General features: G+C 39.4%; 1 protein-coding gene across 1 annotated transcript in view; it reads right to left on the minus strand.

The window, feature by feature from the left end:
• Positions 1–3,865: 3,865 nt before the first annotated feature.
• Positions 3,866–15,902, minus strand: part of CD99 (CD99 molecule (Xg blood group)) — a 29,965-nt gene continuing 17,928 nt past the window's right edge. Inside the window, exons 3-12 of the mRNA XM_059493957.1 lie at positions 15,080–15,118; positions 14,712–14,762; positions 14,208–14,240; positions 13,252–13,293; positions 13,071–13,103; positions 11,601–11,675; positions 10,107–10,148; positions 9,494–9,604; positions 8,649–8,702; positions 3,866–5,424 (exon numbers count right to left, since the gene is read on the minus strand). Of these exons, the coding sequence (XP_059349940.1) occupies positions 5,399–5,424; positions 8,649–8,702; positions 9,494–9,604; positions 10,107–10,148; positions 11,601–11,675; positions 13,071–13,103; positions 13,252–13,293; positions 14,208–14,240; positions 14,712–14,762; positions 15,080–15,118 (506 nt within the window). The 3' untranslated portion in view covers positions 3,866–5,398. The remainder of the gene's footprint in view (positions 5,425–8,648; positions 8,703–9,493; positions 9,605–10,106; positions 10,149–11,600; positions 11,676–13,070; positions 13,104–13,251; positions 13,294–14,207; positions 14,241–14,711; positions 14,763–15,079; positions 15,119–15,902) is intronic.

Consider the following 15,902-nt stretch of genomic DNA (forward strand, 5'->3'; position numbering starts at 1 on the left):
GCATCATAGCTATCTCATGCATCTCTCTAGCAAACCCAGCCTTGTCCTTTGAACTGGATTGCAGCCATCACCCTGGTGCCCAGCACCAGCAGGGTGACTGCTGTGCATCCTCCCTTGTGCTGGGGGACGAGCTGCAGGGGGTTTTGTCGGAGCTGTTTCGTATCTAGGGCAGCAAATAGCTCAGGACTCTGCTACCCTGAGTGGCCAGTCTGAGCACTTGTGGTGTTGCAGGGTGATTCAGTCTGGTGTGGGGCACAGGCTGCCCCCAGCTGCATTTCTGTTGAGTTACCCAGAACATACATCAGCTCTCATGCTTTTATGGAAACTACAAAAACCAGGTGCAGCAGCATAAGATGGACTGATAGAACTTGGTGGTTCTGGGTCCTCAAGAAGCTTGATGTTCAAGTAAGTCAACTGCCTCCCTCTGCCCTGCCCAAATTTGAAGCAGCAGAATGGTTTATAAATGGCTGGCTTAAAGCTACGAATAGAAGCTCTACAGTTCGATTTGAGTATCATCATTCTCCATGTCAGGGTCAATTGGTCAGTCTCAGAACAGCTAAGGACACTTAGGCTGAAGAGGTGACTTTTTCAGTCAGTTGAAAACAAGAACTATACCATGAAATGAGCAATCCCATAAATCCACTGGTTGTTTGTTTTTGGGTTTTTTTTGTTTTGTTTTTTTTTCAGAATGCTAAAAGCAGGGCCACATGTGCTGATCTTCATCCAAGTGATGAATTTGCCTGAAGGGAACAGGAATGTTGGCAAGGTTAGGGAATAGTCCCAGGCAGGTCTGAACAGCTTACACATGTTCAGTAGCTTTACTTCAAAACAGTTGTTCTTGCAAGTGAAGTCTTCCCAAAATGCTCTGTCTCACCTGCCTGCTGATACAACTTCAATGTGATATGGAACATTCTCAAATGAAGTTTGAAGATGATGCACATCTTGTTCAGTTCTTCTATTGCCCTGTCTAGCTAAATAACAATATGAAAGTGGGCAGCACTGGAAGGAGTTGATCTAGTGTAGGAGTCAGGATGTCTTGAATGCTTATCCCTCTCCTGTTCTTGGGAGCATTACAGGAACTTCCTAATCCCAGTGCTGTCAAAAGCATACAATAGCTTGCCCAAGATAGCAAGTAAAAAATACTGTGTATTAAAAAGAAATATATGAGCTAATACCTGATGATAAATAGCAGTTTTATCACTTGAAAAATCATTGACCCTTCTTTTTCTGCATAAAGGAAAACAAAGTTCTATTATTCACCTGACAAGGTGGATGAATTGCCTACATTTTTTTACTTTTTTACTTGTCTTTTAAGGAAAACTCCAATATTTCAGAAACTTAAATGGAGGCAGAAAAGGAGAGAGTGTGCCTGTCTGTTCTTTACACCACATACTTTTACCCCACGACGCCTTTTTCAGATGAGACAAGCTAAAAGGAAACAAGAGTTCAGTCACAACTCATCGCAGTGGCAGCCCCATCTTCCCATGGAGAGAGGTCAGACATTGCTCTTTGGTGTGGGTAACCTGCTGCATGTGTCTATTGGACATGAAACAACTGAATTATACATTAGAACTACTTGGGAATGCCACTAATATCCTACACCACTCATCTTTTTTAATAAAAACAGAAGTGCTTTAATTAAAATATTGAAGCATCCAGTAATATAAGCCATTCATGTAAATGTAAGCCAAACACACAAGTGAATTGGTGATACAATTTCTTGGCAACACAAGATTAAAATTACTACGTACTAGCTAAAGGTTCAATGACTTCACAAGCAGATGGAGGAACATGTATTTTATTCTTGTGGTTATTAAATTTACTCCAAATACAGAGATTTGGGAAAACTGTGGGTTTTCCCCATTTAAGTCCTTTTCCCATTCCTAATAATCTGTTCACTTCCTTTTAAAGGTGTCTTTGTATCTGTGTAACAGAAAAGAGCAAAAAGGAAGTAACATTTTCAACTTGCCTCTCAAGTGAAAAACACACCTAGAACATGTGGTTGAGATTGTGGCCTCAAGTGAAAAAAAAAAAGCCAACACAGAAAAGCAGCACTGAAAGTGTAATTCAGCCCAAGATATACTGAAAACTGAGTGCACTAAAATGTTTTCCTTGGCATTCAAAATTTGGCACAGATACTGAAATATGCACAAATAAGAGCTACAGCAAAAAGCTGCCAAATGTTATGATTAAGATTTGCTTGCTTTCATTTGCACAATCCAATGAATTAATTTGGATAACTTTGAATAAGTATTTGAAATGAACATTGCATTTGAAAACCACTTTTCAAACAGTCTTTTCCACCAATAGGATGAATAATCTGCCACTGCAGCTACCTTGTAGAAGCTAAAGTGATATATTATTCTACAATAAGATCCTGCTTTGATTATTTTTCCTCCTACTACTGATGGTAACCCCTCCTCATCCTCAAAGGAGGTAGACTAGAGTAAGAAATGGAAGGGAAGAAGGTGTACCACAGGACTGGGACAGGGCTCTTTGTTGCCAGCCATTTTAACTCAGCTTGATCATGAAGGTACCTCACAGCGATCAAGTTGCAGTTTGGACTCAGAAAGGGCAGTATTTTTTTCATTCCTTTGTACAGTCTGATTGAAACCTGTATAGAAACTACATTAATTCTCACATCTGAAAGTCAATGGCAGCTCATTAGACCATGATGGGCAGCAGCTGATCTGTGGGATGTGACTGCAAAACCACTTCAGTAGAGTGGTCAATAATGGTTAACTGATTATATTTCCTGTCCCAATGTGTGGGAGAAATAATGAATTGGAATATTTAGCTCTGTAACATAATGGAAGGTGAGCGAGAAACAAACTAGATCAAATTTTCTGTGGGTAGTGAGGCAAATAGCAATGCAACAATTAATACCCCAGTAACTGCAAGTGAACTGCTGTTTTATCCACAGGTAAGTAACAGAAACCCATAAACTGGCACATTCTCACAAGAACAACAGACTGAAATTTCAAGTCTTCTGTGTAACCTTTTATATCCAGGTGGCAGCAGCCAGTCTTTCTTCTTTCTTCCACAGCTCCAGGCTGTAGAACCACAACTGGACAAATCAGTAAGTTGGAAAAATCAGTAAATTTGTTACTATTTAGGCACTTGGCAACCCCTGCTTTGCCTTTTCATTCTCTTATGGTCCTCTCACATCAGCAGGTGAGAAAACACATGGACCTGCAAAAGTGTCTACTGCTCCAGGATCTGATGATAATTGGATGAGGAAAATTGAATGCTGTTAAGTTTGCCCATACTAAGACATCTAAGTGCATCTCTTCAGGGTTTCCAAATCTTTTTCTTCAAAAACCATGCCTGTCCTTCACAGACAGATGTCGTCTCTACACTTCACACAGGTAAGCAGCATAAAGCTTTGCTGCTTCTGGCCAACTTCATTCCAAAATAATTAAAACATCTCTAGGAAATAAACCTGAGCTGCCGATGGTAGTGAAAATATTTAAAGGATCCTTCCCTAGGAGAGTGAGCACCAAGTTTTTTTATTTTCAGAAGTACTGAGGAGAAGAACACACAAACCTTTTTTTTTAAATTTATTTTTAGAAAAATCACAATGTTGATAGGACTTAGTAAGTAACTTTTGGGTTCACAGAAGCTGAAAACGGATTCAACAGTCTTGGTTAGCTAAAAGCTAGTTTGAGCTCCTCCTGTCATTTTATCCCTAACAAACAGTTATTTTTGTTTATTCAACACTTGGCATAGATATATCTGTTTATTCATGTAGGCAAGCAGTACATTTCTTTGTATTTACATAAATCAAATGCTAATGTAGGAACCATTTTTGCACACTCAAACACACTTAAAAGCTTTAGCACTTTTATACTAAAAGCAAACATACGGCAAAAAGAGAGTTACAAATTAATTCCATAAGAAAATACTAAAATTTGTGTAAAGCTTTGTTGCAAGCTAAGAAACATGTACAAGAAATTCTCAAATGAATTATCCTTGGCATACATTCACGTCTGAATGTACAGATATATTTACAGGTTTAATATCCAAATTCATTAATTTCTAAGTTCTAAAATATTCCAAGAAATGCCATCTTCCTGTAGAACTTTGTCAGGTGGCTGAAGCCCAATAATAAGACACAAATGGTAAAACTGCATGAAAATTTAAAGCAACTAGAATGAAAGCCAACACAACTGGTCAGACCACTCCTTCCTGACAGAACTAGTTATTATTCCAAATTTAGTCCTTTATCTGCTATGAGTTGTAGTTTTCTGTGTTTCCACAGATCCTTGAAACCTTCCTGTTGCTTTCAAGAGCCACAGCACTGGTCACAAGTGCTTTCAGAGGAGGATGCAACCATAGGTGATAACCCTAGGGGAATCCTTCCTGAGTCCAAAAGCACTTCTCACGTGTTTGCTATTTCTACTGTTCAGTGGATGCCTGTGGAGTGAGACTGGCTTGTTCTGGTCATTCTTGCTGTTTGTAGTTTGGAACTGTGGCACTGTTTCTGTCCCTTATACATGTATGATAAGCCTTCTGAATTCAGCACTATCTTTACTTAAGCTTTTGGCTATGGAAATCTGAAAATGTTAATCCCCACTCCCAAGTTCTTCATCCACAACTTTTTAGATGATGCCAAACATCAATGTCACCAGAAATACCAAGTCCAATTATGTTTCTAATCTGCAAAACAGGCTTTTCCACAACTGACCAGTACTTGCCAAGCAGGAAGAGCCAGAAAGGATGAAGGCTTGGTGTGCATTAACTTTGGGTTTTCTCAATCTGTACCAGACAGATGCAATGAAAAAATATCTAAAAACAAAACAGAATGCTTGTCTCCTGTACGCTCAAGCACAAGCAGCTCTTCCCTGACAGCTGGCCCAGGCAGCCACACAGACTGGATCAGCAGCACCCACACCCAGATCCACCATCCATACACAGTGAGCTGTTTGCTTTCAGGTGCCCACAACATACACCAAGCTGGTTTGTTGGTCCACTCACTGAGTTCAGGTTATTTAAAAAAATGTTTCTATTGCCTGAGAGCAATAACATAACAGAAACCTTAATTGCATATTGGTTTTGGAGAGGTAAGGAAAAGTTAAATACACTGAATGCACTTAAGACACACCTATTTGTCAGAGGAGTCAAGGAAAGAATGTAAAGGCACAACATACTTCTACACTCCTGTCATTAAGGCCATGTGTTGGTGTGCAACAATGCTTCACAGGGCTAACCATACAGAAGTACTCAGGTCTAAGTCACAGTCCCAGAGGTGTTTCACACAAGTTTCATGTTTTCTCATGAAACTTCAGGCTCTGCTGTTTGCTATGCTTTTTTTGTTTCCTTTTTTTTTTTTTTTTTGACAGAATGCAGGTTGTTTATCCAGTTCCAAAGGTCTGTTCTTCACCACTCTTCTTTTTATTTAGTTCTCCAGAAGTGTGCGCTGAACTGAAAAGTGAAAACCAATTCAAGATTAGCGCACCGAGTTAGCATACAATGTAAGTTATACATTACTATGTAACAGTTTATGCAGTCAACAACACTCAGCAGATGTTTGATACCCTATGATAAATTTAGGAATGCAGAGCCTTGATTCTATGAAGCCAACAGGCTGCACAGCAAGGAATATTACACCCAGATTTCTCACACAAATAACCACATCCTACTACATACAGGGAAGCTATCTACACTTGCACTGTAACCCAGCACTCAGTTCAGGCTGGCAGGTCCTGCAGATGCAAACAGGCTGCTCATACAAAAAGCAAGCTACTCAAAGTAAGCTCCTAGGTTCAGGAAGTCAAAGATAGGTTTACACAAGATTTTAAAAACACAGATAGCAGATCTATTCTGCTATACCATTTGACCTGGCTTAATAAGAGACTGCTTCTAACTGGAAGCCATGGAGGCACATCTATCACCAGAAGCAGACCTAACATGTGCTGACTCCCAGAACTCAGATCAGGAGCAGCACCATGATGACCATGGCTGCCCAGTCCCTTAGCTCAACACATGACCATGCTTGTCTGCAAAACATAACAGAGGTATGAAATCTGGGACATAATATGACATCAATATTAGATTAGATCAATAGGTAGAAGTAACCATATTTGACAACATCCCAAGTGTGACTTTGCTGGTTAAAATAAGAGATGCATCCTCTGATGCATTTCACTTTTGAGTTCTAGTGAATCTTGGCCACAAATTTAGCATAACCCAACTACAGCTCATATTTTAACTGCCTTTGGTAGAGGAGTTTGAATGATGCTACTTGCTTCCCTAATGCACAGCTGAATTGAGGATACCTGAGTCTCTTCAGTGCTTACAGCCAGTCACAAGAAAATGTTTTGTACTTGAGAGTTTTAAATATTTAACAGCTTAAAGTGTTTATAAAGAAGATAATGAACCAGGTGGAAGTTTATAACAAACTGATGAAATACCCAAGAGAATTAAGGCATAATTATTTTTCAATTATTAAAAAAACCAGAAATAGTTCTGCAGGTTTAAGTTTAAACTCACAGAAGAATATACTGCAAATATATATCTTGCTTTGAGATTTTAATACTCAGTACTTCAAAACCAATGAACTTCAGCATGAGGTTATGGTGCTTTTTCCTTCATTGACCAGGCACAAGGCCAAGTTTTCCCCTACACCATTTCCTCCAGCTCTGTCCATGGATTCCTGGAGCTTATCACCTGCTCCATCATCCAAATCCCCTACACAACCATAGGTGGAAGGGTGAGGTTCTCAGTGTTTGCTGCTTTAAATGAGATCCCTCCACAGCTCTAACCTGTTGTGTTGTGTCTGTATACGTTGGACTGTTCTGTTCCCCCCTATCACGTAATGGTTCTGCCCTGGTTCCCCCTTCCCCCTTGTGCTGCCAGATATCCCAACTCCTCCCTAGTTGCCTTGGAGATGAATGTACCCTTTCTCAAATCCCTCCCTGGTGCCTTGTCCATCACTCAGCACTCCCACCCTTCTTTCTAGAACTCTCTAGAAACTTCCAGCTAGAGTGTCAACTGATTGGCTCAGGGGCCAGGCCCCACCCTCAAGTTATCCCCATTGGTGTTCTCCCTAAGTCAATCTTTTGTATCCCACTCCCCTCTGAAACCCTATTTGTCCAAGTACTGACTCCTCCCCTGTGTCCTTCCCTCCTTATAAGCTATTTTAACTTCCTGTTCTGCCTCTTTGACTGTCGGTTCCCCCGGGACCCAATAAAACTGCATTCCCCACAGCTGGAGAGCGCTTTCTTATTTCTGCTGACTGTAGCCATAAGCCCAGCCACGTCCTACCACAAGGTAACACTGTTGTCATAGCACAGAGCGTTTGCCTTAGGTGCTGTCCTGAACCGCGGTGATCGGGATAGTGCTCCCCTACCGCTAGCGGTGCTGGATAGCCAGCCAGGACGTCCGAGAAGGACTGTCCCTCTCCAGCTGGACTGCTTCGCTCACCTTTGTAGAAAGACTAATCATGTGATGGTTCTTCCATACAAGAATCACTCTATGTTCACAACAGAGAATGCTTTAATTACAACATGCTAGTGAGTTCAGTCATCTTTGTTTCCAGTGTAGTTTCATCACTGTCCAAATATCATAAATTTTTTACTATACATTCTTGCAGTGTTCTGTATCAGTTTATAGTTGGAAAACATTTCAGATTCTAATCAGAAAAAATATGCACTGATAAGCTTCCAACTGCAGCTATACATCACACTGATGGAGCAGGCTTGCGTTTTCACAATTGCCTCTAATGATGCTTTTGCAGAGAAAATTCAATTCTTCACTTTCTCTAAGCTGCTGCATTTCAATGCACTCTCAAGGCAATAAACAAATCTGTTCAATAAAAAGCTCAAAAGTGGCAATGAATGCTTGATTCAGTTCTAAGTTTGTCATCATGGTAAAACCATAGAATCAGAGAACCATTTATGTTGGAAAAGACCTTTTAGATCATCCATTTTAACTCCTACCCCAAGACTGCCAAGTCCACCACTAAACCTTGTCCCTATGTGCCATTTCTATATATCTTTTAAATACCTCCATGGATGACAACTCTTGTGCTTTCCTGAAGAGTTTCTGAGCAGCCTGTTCCAATGCTTGACAAACCTCTTCATGAAGAAATTTTTCCAAATATCCAATCTAAGCCTCCTCTGGCAAAGTTTGAGGCCATTTCCTCTTGTCCCATCACTTGTTACCTGGGAGAAGTGACTGACACACACCCGGCTACAACCTCCTTTCAGGTGGCTGTAGAGAGTGAAAAGGTGACCCCTGAGCCTTCTTTTCTCCAGGCTAAATATCTCTAACTTCCCCAGTCACTCCTCACAGCCCTTCCCCAGATCCACTGCCCTTCTCTGGACATGCTGCAGCACCTCAGTGTCCTTCTTGAAGTGAAGGGCTCAGAACTGGACACAGCACTCAAGCTGTGGCCTCACCAGAGCCAAGTACGAGGGGACAATCACAGCCCTGGTCCTGGTGGCCACACTATTGCTGATACAGCCCAGGATGGCACTGGCCTTCCTGGCTACCTAGGCACACTGTCAGCTCATATTCTCCCAAAATTGTTAATTGTTTCTTTTTTAACAAAACAGCACAATTCATCTTCTCTAGTATGGTCAATAAAGTACATTTTATAGGATCCCCAGCAAAGAGCTGATCTTCCATCTAGATTCTTGTCTTACCAGGTGGCTCAGATTGTGCTCCCCTGTGGCTATCCATATTCACATTCTCTTCATCTGCTGGGAAAAAAACCAGATATTTAGCATTCAAATTGCCTTATATTTGAGGTTCTTGATAAATAGAGATCATTTGAGAGAAGAAACAGCAATGAAAAAGTGGGCTACTGACAGTAGTTGAGTTGCCCTGTTTTGTCTACACATTAATTTTAACATACACGGTAGAGATCTTTTTTGGTTTCCAAATTTACCAAGTTACAAAACAGCAGTGCCTGGCTGAATGACTGCTCTATCCCTTCACTAAACAGTCAGAAAGACTGAAACAGACAAAACCAAAGCTTCTGCCCATCCTATCACCCACAGTACTCCCAAAGTTTTCTTATCCAAATTGTATCTTATTTAGGTGGAAAGGAAGCAAGCAGTATATCACTGCAGATTAATATGGGGATGAATACTGGGGTAAGCTGTCATAAAACTAATAAGTAGGCAAGCATCTTGTGAAGACACAAAGCCAAAATTTACAAAATTAGAAACTACCAAGTATTTTTCAAATATCTCTAATCCTAACGTTCGCTTGATTCTCCTTAAAAAGTATTCTTTGCAGTCTCTCCTACTTAATTTTAGCCAGAAGTGCTTTTATTTTAGGAAATGTAAAGCTTTGAGTCTTCCTAGTTTTTGGGCAAGGAATTTGTCAGTCTTAGATGACTAGTAGGAAAGGTTACTCCCTGTGAACATAAATTCACTGGGGTATTACAACTACTTTATGCATAGGATCAATTCATAGTTCATATATAAATACAAAAATGCCTCTCTCCTGACAGTAGGAACCAAAACTAATTTGGAACTCTTACCACTTTGCTTGAAACAGAGTTTCTTCTTCTGGTAAGCAATGAAACTACCTACTGATGCAACTACAGTAGCACCCACAGCACTTATAATTCCAGCTAATACTCCCTGAGAACCTGAAAAAAACAGAGATGTTTATAAACATTTTTCAGAGCTGAAAGCCACATCAAAATATTGTCTCAAAGTAAATACTGTGAACACTTCCAAAAAAATTAAACTGAAATTACATGAAATTGTAATAAACAACACTGTGCACAATGAAAAATGAATCTTCTCATTTTACAACCACTGATTTCTTAGCAGTGCCCATTGTTAAAGAACTTAAGCATGCCTGTTTTAAGTTCCACTAATTAAAAAAGCAACCCCTTCATTGCCATATCTACTTTGTATGCATGCAATCACTGCACCAGCATCTCTGAGACCTTAACACTTGGGAATCATTTTTAACATAGAAATGTTAAAGGGCTATGGAAGCAGAGCTTAAAAGAATTCCAGATTGCACAAAAGCTTTTTAATTGTAACCCACTCCCAGTAGTGACCATTCTAGCAGAAGATTAGCAATCAGAAACCCCAAGAAAACAATCTAAACACATCATACACACACACTCATGCACTTACCTTCGCTTTCTTGGTCACTATTTGGAGCTGGACCTTTCCGTTCTGTAAAAATAAATGGAGAGTTTACATTTTATATGTCTAAAGAACACTTATATCATAAGTGACAAACATTTTGTCAATTAATTATCCAAAAATACAAGCCATTTATTATATCCATACAGTGTTAAACTGGCACTGAAACTTTCTGTTTTCAAAGCATGGCTCAGAGCAGTGCCAACTCCAGCCCTGAGTGCTCAGCACTTCTACAAAATGAGCTAATAACATTTGTGAAATCTAGTTTATTAAGCCTGTGCACCACCACAGAGAACTCATATAATTTCAGAGTAACATTCAGCTGTATTTCCACAGAACCATCTTTTCCTAAAATCCCAGCCTCATCAACCTTTGCAATTCTCTTCACAAGCAAGTCAGAAGTTCTACAAATGCTAACTCTAAATTTGTCACTGTGCAGCTCATACCACTGAGGCAGGAACCTGTGCAGATGAAACCACCACACAAGTCTCCACAGATGTTTCTTGCCCCTTCCAATTTTCAAGTACTGCCCCAAAGGCACCTTGGAAGGAGGAAGCTGCCCAAAACAGTGGCATCAATAGTCTCCACCTAGGACAGCTCTTCAGAGAAGTCGAGTAAACACTAGCATATCCCAAACCCCATCAAGATACTTAAAACTAATTCTGACTTGGAAATACTAAAATTGCAGTAAAGCAGTAATTTTAGGTATAGCAAATTACCAAAAAAGTGTGGCAAGCTATGAAATGGTTTTATACTGTTCAGAGTATAGAATCATATGGTGGTGAAGGAACCTTAGTGATCACCAAGCTTCAACTCCTCTGCCATGGGCAGGGACACCTTCCACTAAGCACACCTTCTGCTCAGAGCTTCAGAGCTCCATCCAGTCTAGTCTTGAACACTTCCAGGGATGGAACATCTACAACTTCTCACTTCCTCACCTGCCTCACTACCACCACAGTAAAGAAGTGAAGGCTAAGCATCACTTGGAAGTGTAAATGACAGTTCTTCCTGTGGAACAAAGGAAATCTTTGAGAACATAAGGTGGACCCTCTTCTGGCCCACTCATAGGCTTCCTACCTACAATAACTAAAAAAACTAAGTATGTCATAGAAGATCAAAAATAGCACTTGGATGACCTTAAAAACTACATTAATAGTCAATTTTGAAGTAAGCAGTGCATTCACATTTCAGTTTTAGAAGCCATATTTCTTAGCATAACAGTAAAAAATCACTGAAAATGTTTGCTCTAGATAAGTTTTACCCCTGAAGTATTTGGGGCTTTTTTTCTGGCAGAGACAGAACACGTTACTTTTGAACTCGAAAATATGCTCTTCAGTTTCAGATACCAGAACCAAATGCATTACAAATTAGAGCTAACCAGCTCTAACTAGGTCTCTAATTGTCTAACCAGCTTGTGAGCAGGCTTTAATCAAAAGCTCAGGTAGGCACACAAACAATAGGAAGCACAAGCTGCTATCTTACCATTGCTGCCACTGCCATCACTTCCTCCTTCTCTTGGTAAACCGCCATCCAATAGATCTAAATCATCAAATTTGTCTATAAAATAATACAAATAACATTACCAAGTTTTAAGTTTGGTGAATAAGATACATCAAGGCATATACAATAACATGGAAATTTTCTCAAGACCATTCAACTGAAATTGTGGTGGCTTTAGGCTCAGCACTAGAGTCAGAGCATTTAACCTTTTAAAAAGACCTCACAATGTCAAGTCCCTTCAGCCCAGCACTACAGAGTCTGACAGCAGCACTCCTCTCTCTGGACTTCCAACAGCTGAGAGAAGTCATTGTCCAAGAGCAGGTAGCACTGCACAAATCAGGTTAAGCAAGCATGGAGCCTCATAAGCTGCTTAACTGTAAAAGCCCAAATCTCACTGTCCTGTGAAAGCAAAGAAACAATGTGGACAGAAAAGAACCATTAACTTTCAAGGTTGCAACTGTGAATGATTCTTCAGAGTTGAGTCTCTTAAGTCTCAAACAGTCCAAGTGTAATTCCCTCCTCTGATTTACTGCAGGACATTGGAGTAGTCCCTCTTCATTTCCCTATGAACCCTACCTCATGGAGCCTTCCTGTCTCCCTCATGGCACCTTCTCCTCCTTCCCAATGCTGCCCAATGAATATTTAGTTTACACAATGCAAATCATTTTTTTCAGGCAGAAAAACTAAAAGTATTGCATCAGAGGATGTTTTAGTTGGGTGCCAAAAGCACTGTATTGAGGCATGCAAGAATCAAATCCAAGTTATCTACTGCACATCAGGTGAAAGAACAAGAACTGAGACTTGCATTCCAGGGCTCTTTACCACCATGTGTGTGAATAATGGCATCATCACACCTGCATCCTTCTGAATCTGTTTTTTTTTTCTAGGTTAGGCAAAGATAGGGAGGACCTCTAAAGCAGAACATGCAGGAAAGGACATGTATTTAAAACCTATCTTTCAAAAACAAAGAGTTGTATTTCTTAATGGGGTCTTTAAATAAAACAAAACAAAAAAAAAGGCAACCCTTTAACTTAGAGCTTTCCCTTTAATTTAGATCCTTTAAGAATAAAGATCACAGGCAGCTGCTACTTAATTTTGAGCATGACTAGAAGGGATTCAGTTTGTAGAGAAGAAAGAACTCAATGCAATACATGGATGCTTAACCACAGGCAGCCAAGTACAGCATTGCCCCAAGCGCACACACACACACACACACACAGAGTCTTATCCTGCCTCTTCCCCACATCATCCGGTTTTTAAGTGAAAGTGACTCAACAGGTTTGTTATGGAATTTCAAGACTGGTGCAAAGCTTATTTGCAAGACAACTTTTTCTCAGTCTTCAGTGTTTGATGTATGCCACACCTGACATCCATAGCAGGCAATTAACAAGGATCAATTACTGGAAGTGTAACTGAGACAGTAAAACCAAGAGTTTGTACCAGAAGCCTTACCAGATTCTTTAGGTGGATCTTTCTTGGGGTTATCTAAAAACAGAAGAGAGATTTAGGAGAAAAAAAAAAGAAAATGTTAAGATAACAAAACCAGACTATAACACAGTTATGTTCAAAGGGACTAGGAGAGATTAACAAATACTCTTTTACTGTTCAGAAATTCCTGTTAGATCAGTCTTACCAGTCTCTCTAGGATTTCCAGGAGGTTGTGGCTTGGAATCACCTGTATGTAGACAAATAAGAGTTAGAATAAATTGAGCAAAATTACTAGTGTGAAGAAACCAAAAGCAGAGCATGGAGTAAAATTGAAAAATGATCTGACCTAAAATATTATATCAAAACTTCCCCATGTAATTTTCTTTTCATTAGCCAATGCTGTATTTCTTTGGCTATTTTAGCTAAAGAAACTATGTTTTAATGCCAATAAGGGTTTTCTTGCTACATTAACCAGCATGTCAGATCCTTGCTAGGATGGAACATACACAGAAAAACTCATTAAGTCTTATGCAGCATTTTAGTTTGCACATCTGATTTCAAAGGCTGAGTTTCTTTTAATTATTCTAGCAGGTACAGGTTACTTGGCTGTTTTCTTTTTTAAAATTACCAGGTTTTAATAAAATATAAAGTCTAGTATCTCACTTGTAAAATTGACAAAGTACAGGGAATATAGGTCTCCACAATGACATTTCATTTGGCTTGCCACAAAATAGGAAATAAGAGGTCTTAGAAATTATCTCTGTACAGTTCTGTCACAACCTTCACATTAGAAAAAGTACTTTCCTTCAAATTATTTATAACAGATTAATGTTTCTTGTGCTACTAAAAATACTTCCTGAAATGGGAGAGATTACTTTGGAATTAACATTTACTTCCATAAGTAATAGTTTATGGAGTCAGTGCCATCTAGTGAAAAAACAGCAATGAAACAAGTAGAAGCTGGCTAAGAAATTATTGAAATTCCGACAGTTTTGGTGATCCAGAACCTTAAGATTAACAAACAAAACGAGGCTGCAGTTAGTCTTATCAAGAGTCTGCTACCCTAATAAACTCAGTGCCTTACTATACTTAGGTCATAAAGGATATATAGACATTGCACCAGGTACATTTGAGCAGTATCCAGGAAAACAGAATACTTACCAAAATCAAAAGCATCAGACAAGTCAAAATCATCTACAAAGAAAGAAGGGAAGTTTTAAATTTAATATAAAACATGTACTCTTAGACTACTTTATAAACAAAATGGACCTCACAACCTTTTCTCCACAAATGAAAGATGTGCTCACTCATCAGTGACTCACAGAAAAGCCCTACAAAGTTACCAGCATTACCTGCCAAGCAACTTGCTGCTTTTGGAGATGATGTGACCTGTCAAGGGCCAGCTCAAGGTGAGCAAGCTCCAAACATGTAGACTGAAAGCCCACAGAAGTAATTTTCACAGGTTTTTTTGAGAAATCACAAAACATATTTCTGAGAGCAGATTCCAAAATGAAGAAACCCTTTTGCTGTTAGGGGACTGCTGTCTTTTATAGAAATATCACAACCCTGAGTGCCACTAAATAGAAAAATTCAGGATCTCAAACCGGAACATATACTACACACTTGATTCACAGTAAAAGCCATTACAAGCCAATTAGATCTCACCTTTATTTGATGATGGTGTCTTCTGAGTTACAAGAGGCTTCTTTGTACTTTCTGTCAGGTATGGTTAGGGAAAAAATAAATACTATTTAACACACAGTTCAGAAGCTACATGAAGGACAAAGGACAAATCTAAGTACATGCCTATACATCAAAATGCACAAGATCAAATCTATACAGCAAGACAATTTCACTTCAAAGAGAAATCTTTAAGTCTTCAAAAGACAAATTTGAGTTCTGTGTGGTCAACACCTTGACAAACACATGGCTGAATTGTTCAACTGAGGTTTAAACAAACCATACGTGGCAAATTGTCATGCTTGGTCATGCAGTAATACTAAGAAATCAACAGGTGAAAGAAACTTTTTTACCTCCTAAAATTGCATCTTCTAAGGAAAAGTCATCTTGGCCTGTAGACGATAAAAGAAACAGTAAGGACGCTGCTTTTTCTTACTCAAACCCAACATTTAATAAAGTCTTAAACATGTCTGTGATCAATCTTGAAGTATGCTTTCTGCTTCCTGAGTCAATCTAGAAGAATATTCTGAGTCAGGGTTGAAGACAGACATTCTTCTCCATTTCTCCAGGTCACTATCTATATGTCTTTTCAGAAAAAATAAAGGAACCACACTAAAAACTGGCTCTATAGAGATGACCTGAAGGGTTGGAACATGCATTCCTGCAGCCAATAATGCACTTTATTCTTGCCACTGCATGTTTCCTTAGTGCCACCCACAGCATATTCTTTCCCACCCTTCTTTCCACTGAACCACAAAATAAGTTGGGGGACAGCTCCAATGCATGAGAGCATACAAGATTCAAGTGTGAAGAAAAGCTTCGGAGCACAAAGGCCATTATGGAAGTTATGTAATGGAGTTAATACCTTGGCATTAAAAATTAATTTTTATGGGTTTGTATGACTTACCTTTCCCCCTAACTAGGATTAGCAGTATGGAGGTGGTTAAGATATTAGCATGTATGATCTTGAGAACTTTTTCAACTTCCTAAAACACAGCTAAATGCAGCTGGCACCACCATGGGGTCTCCACTACAGGGAGATTAGATTCTATTTTCAGTCCTTAGGAAAAGAACACTGTCTCTCGTTGTATTAAATCAGATGCTCGAGTTACTGCTGCTTACCCAGCCAACTGCAAACACACCAACTCAAGACACAGATGACACAAACTGATTTCA

This window comes from Ammospiza nelsoni, chromosome 2 (genome assembly GCF_027579445.1).
Source record: "Ammospiza nelsoni isolate bAmmNel1 chromosome 2, bAmmNel1.pri, whole genome shotgun sequence".
NCBI classification, from domain to species: Eukaryota; Metazoa; Chordata; class Aves; order Passeriformes; family Passerellidae; genus Ammospiza; species Ammospiza nelsoni.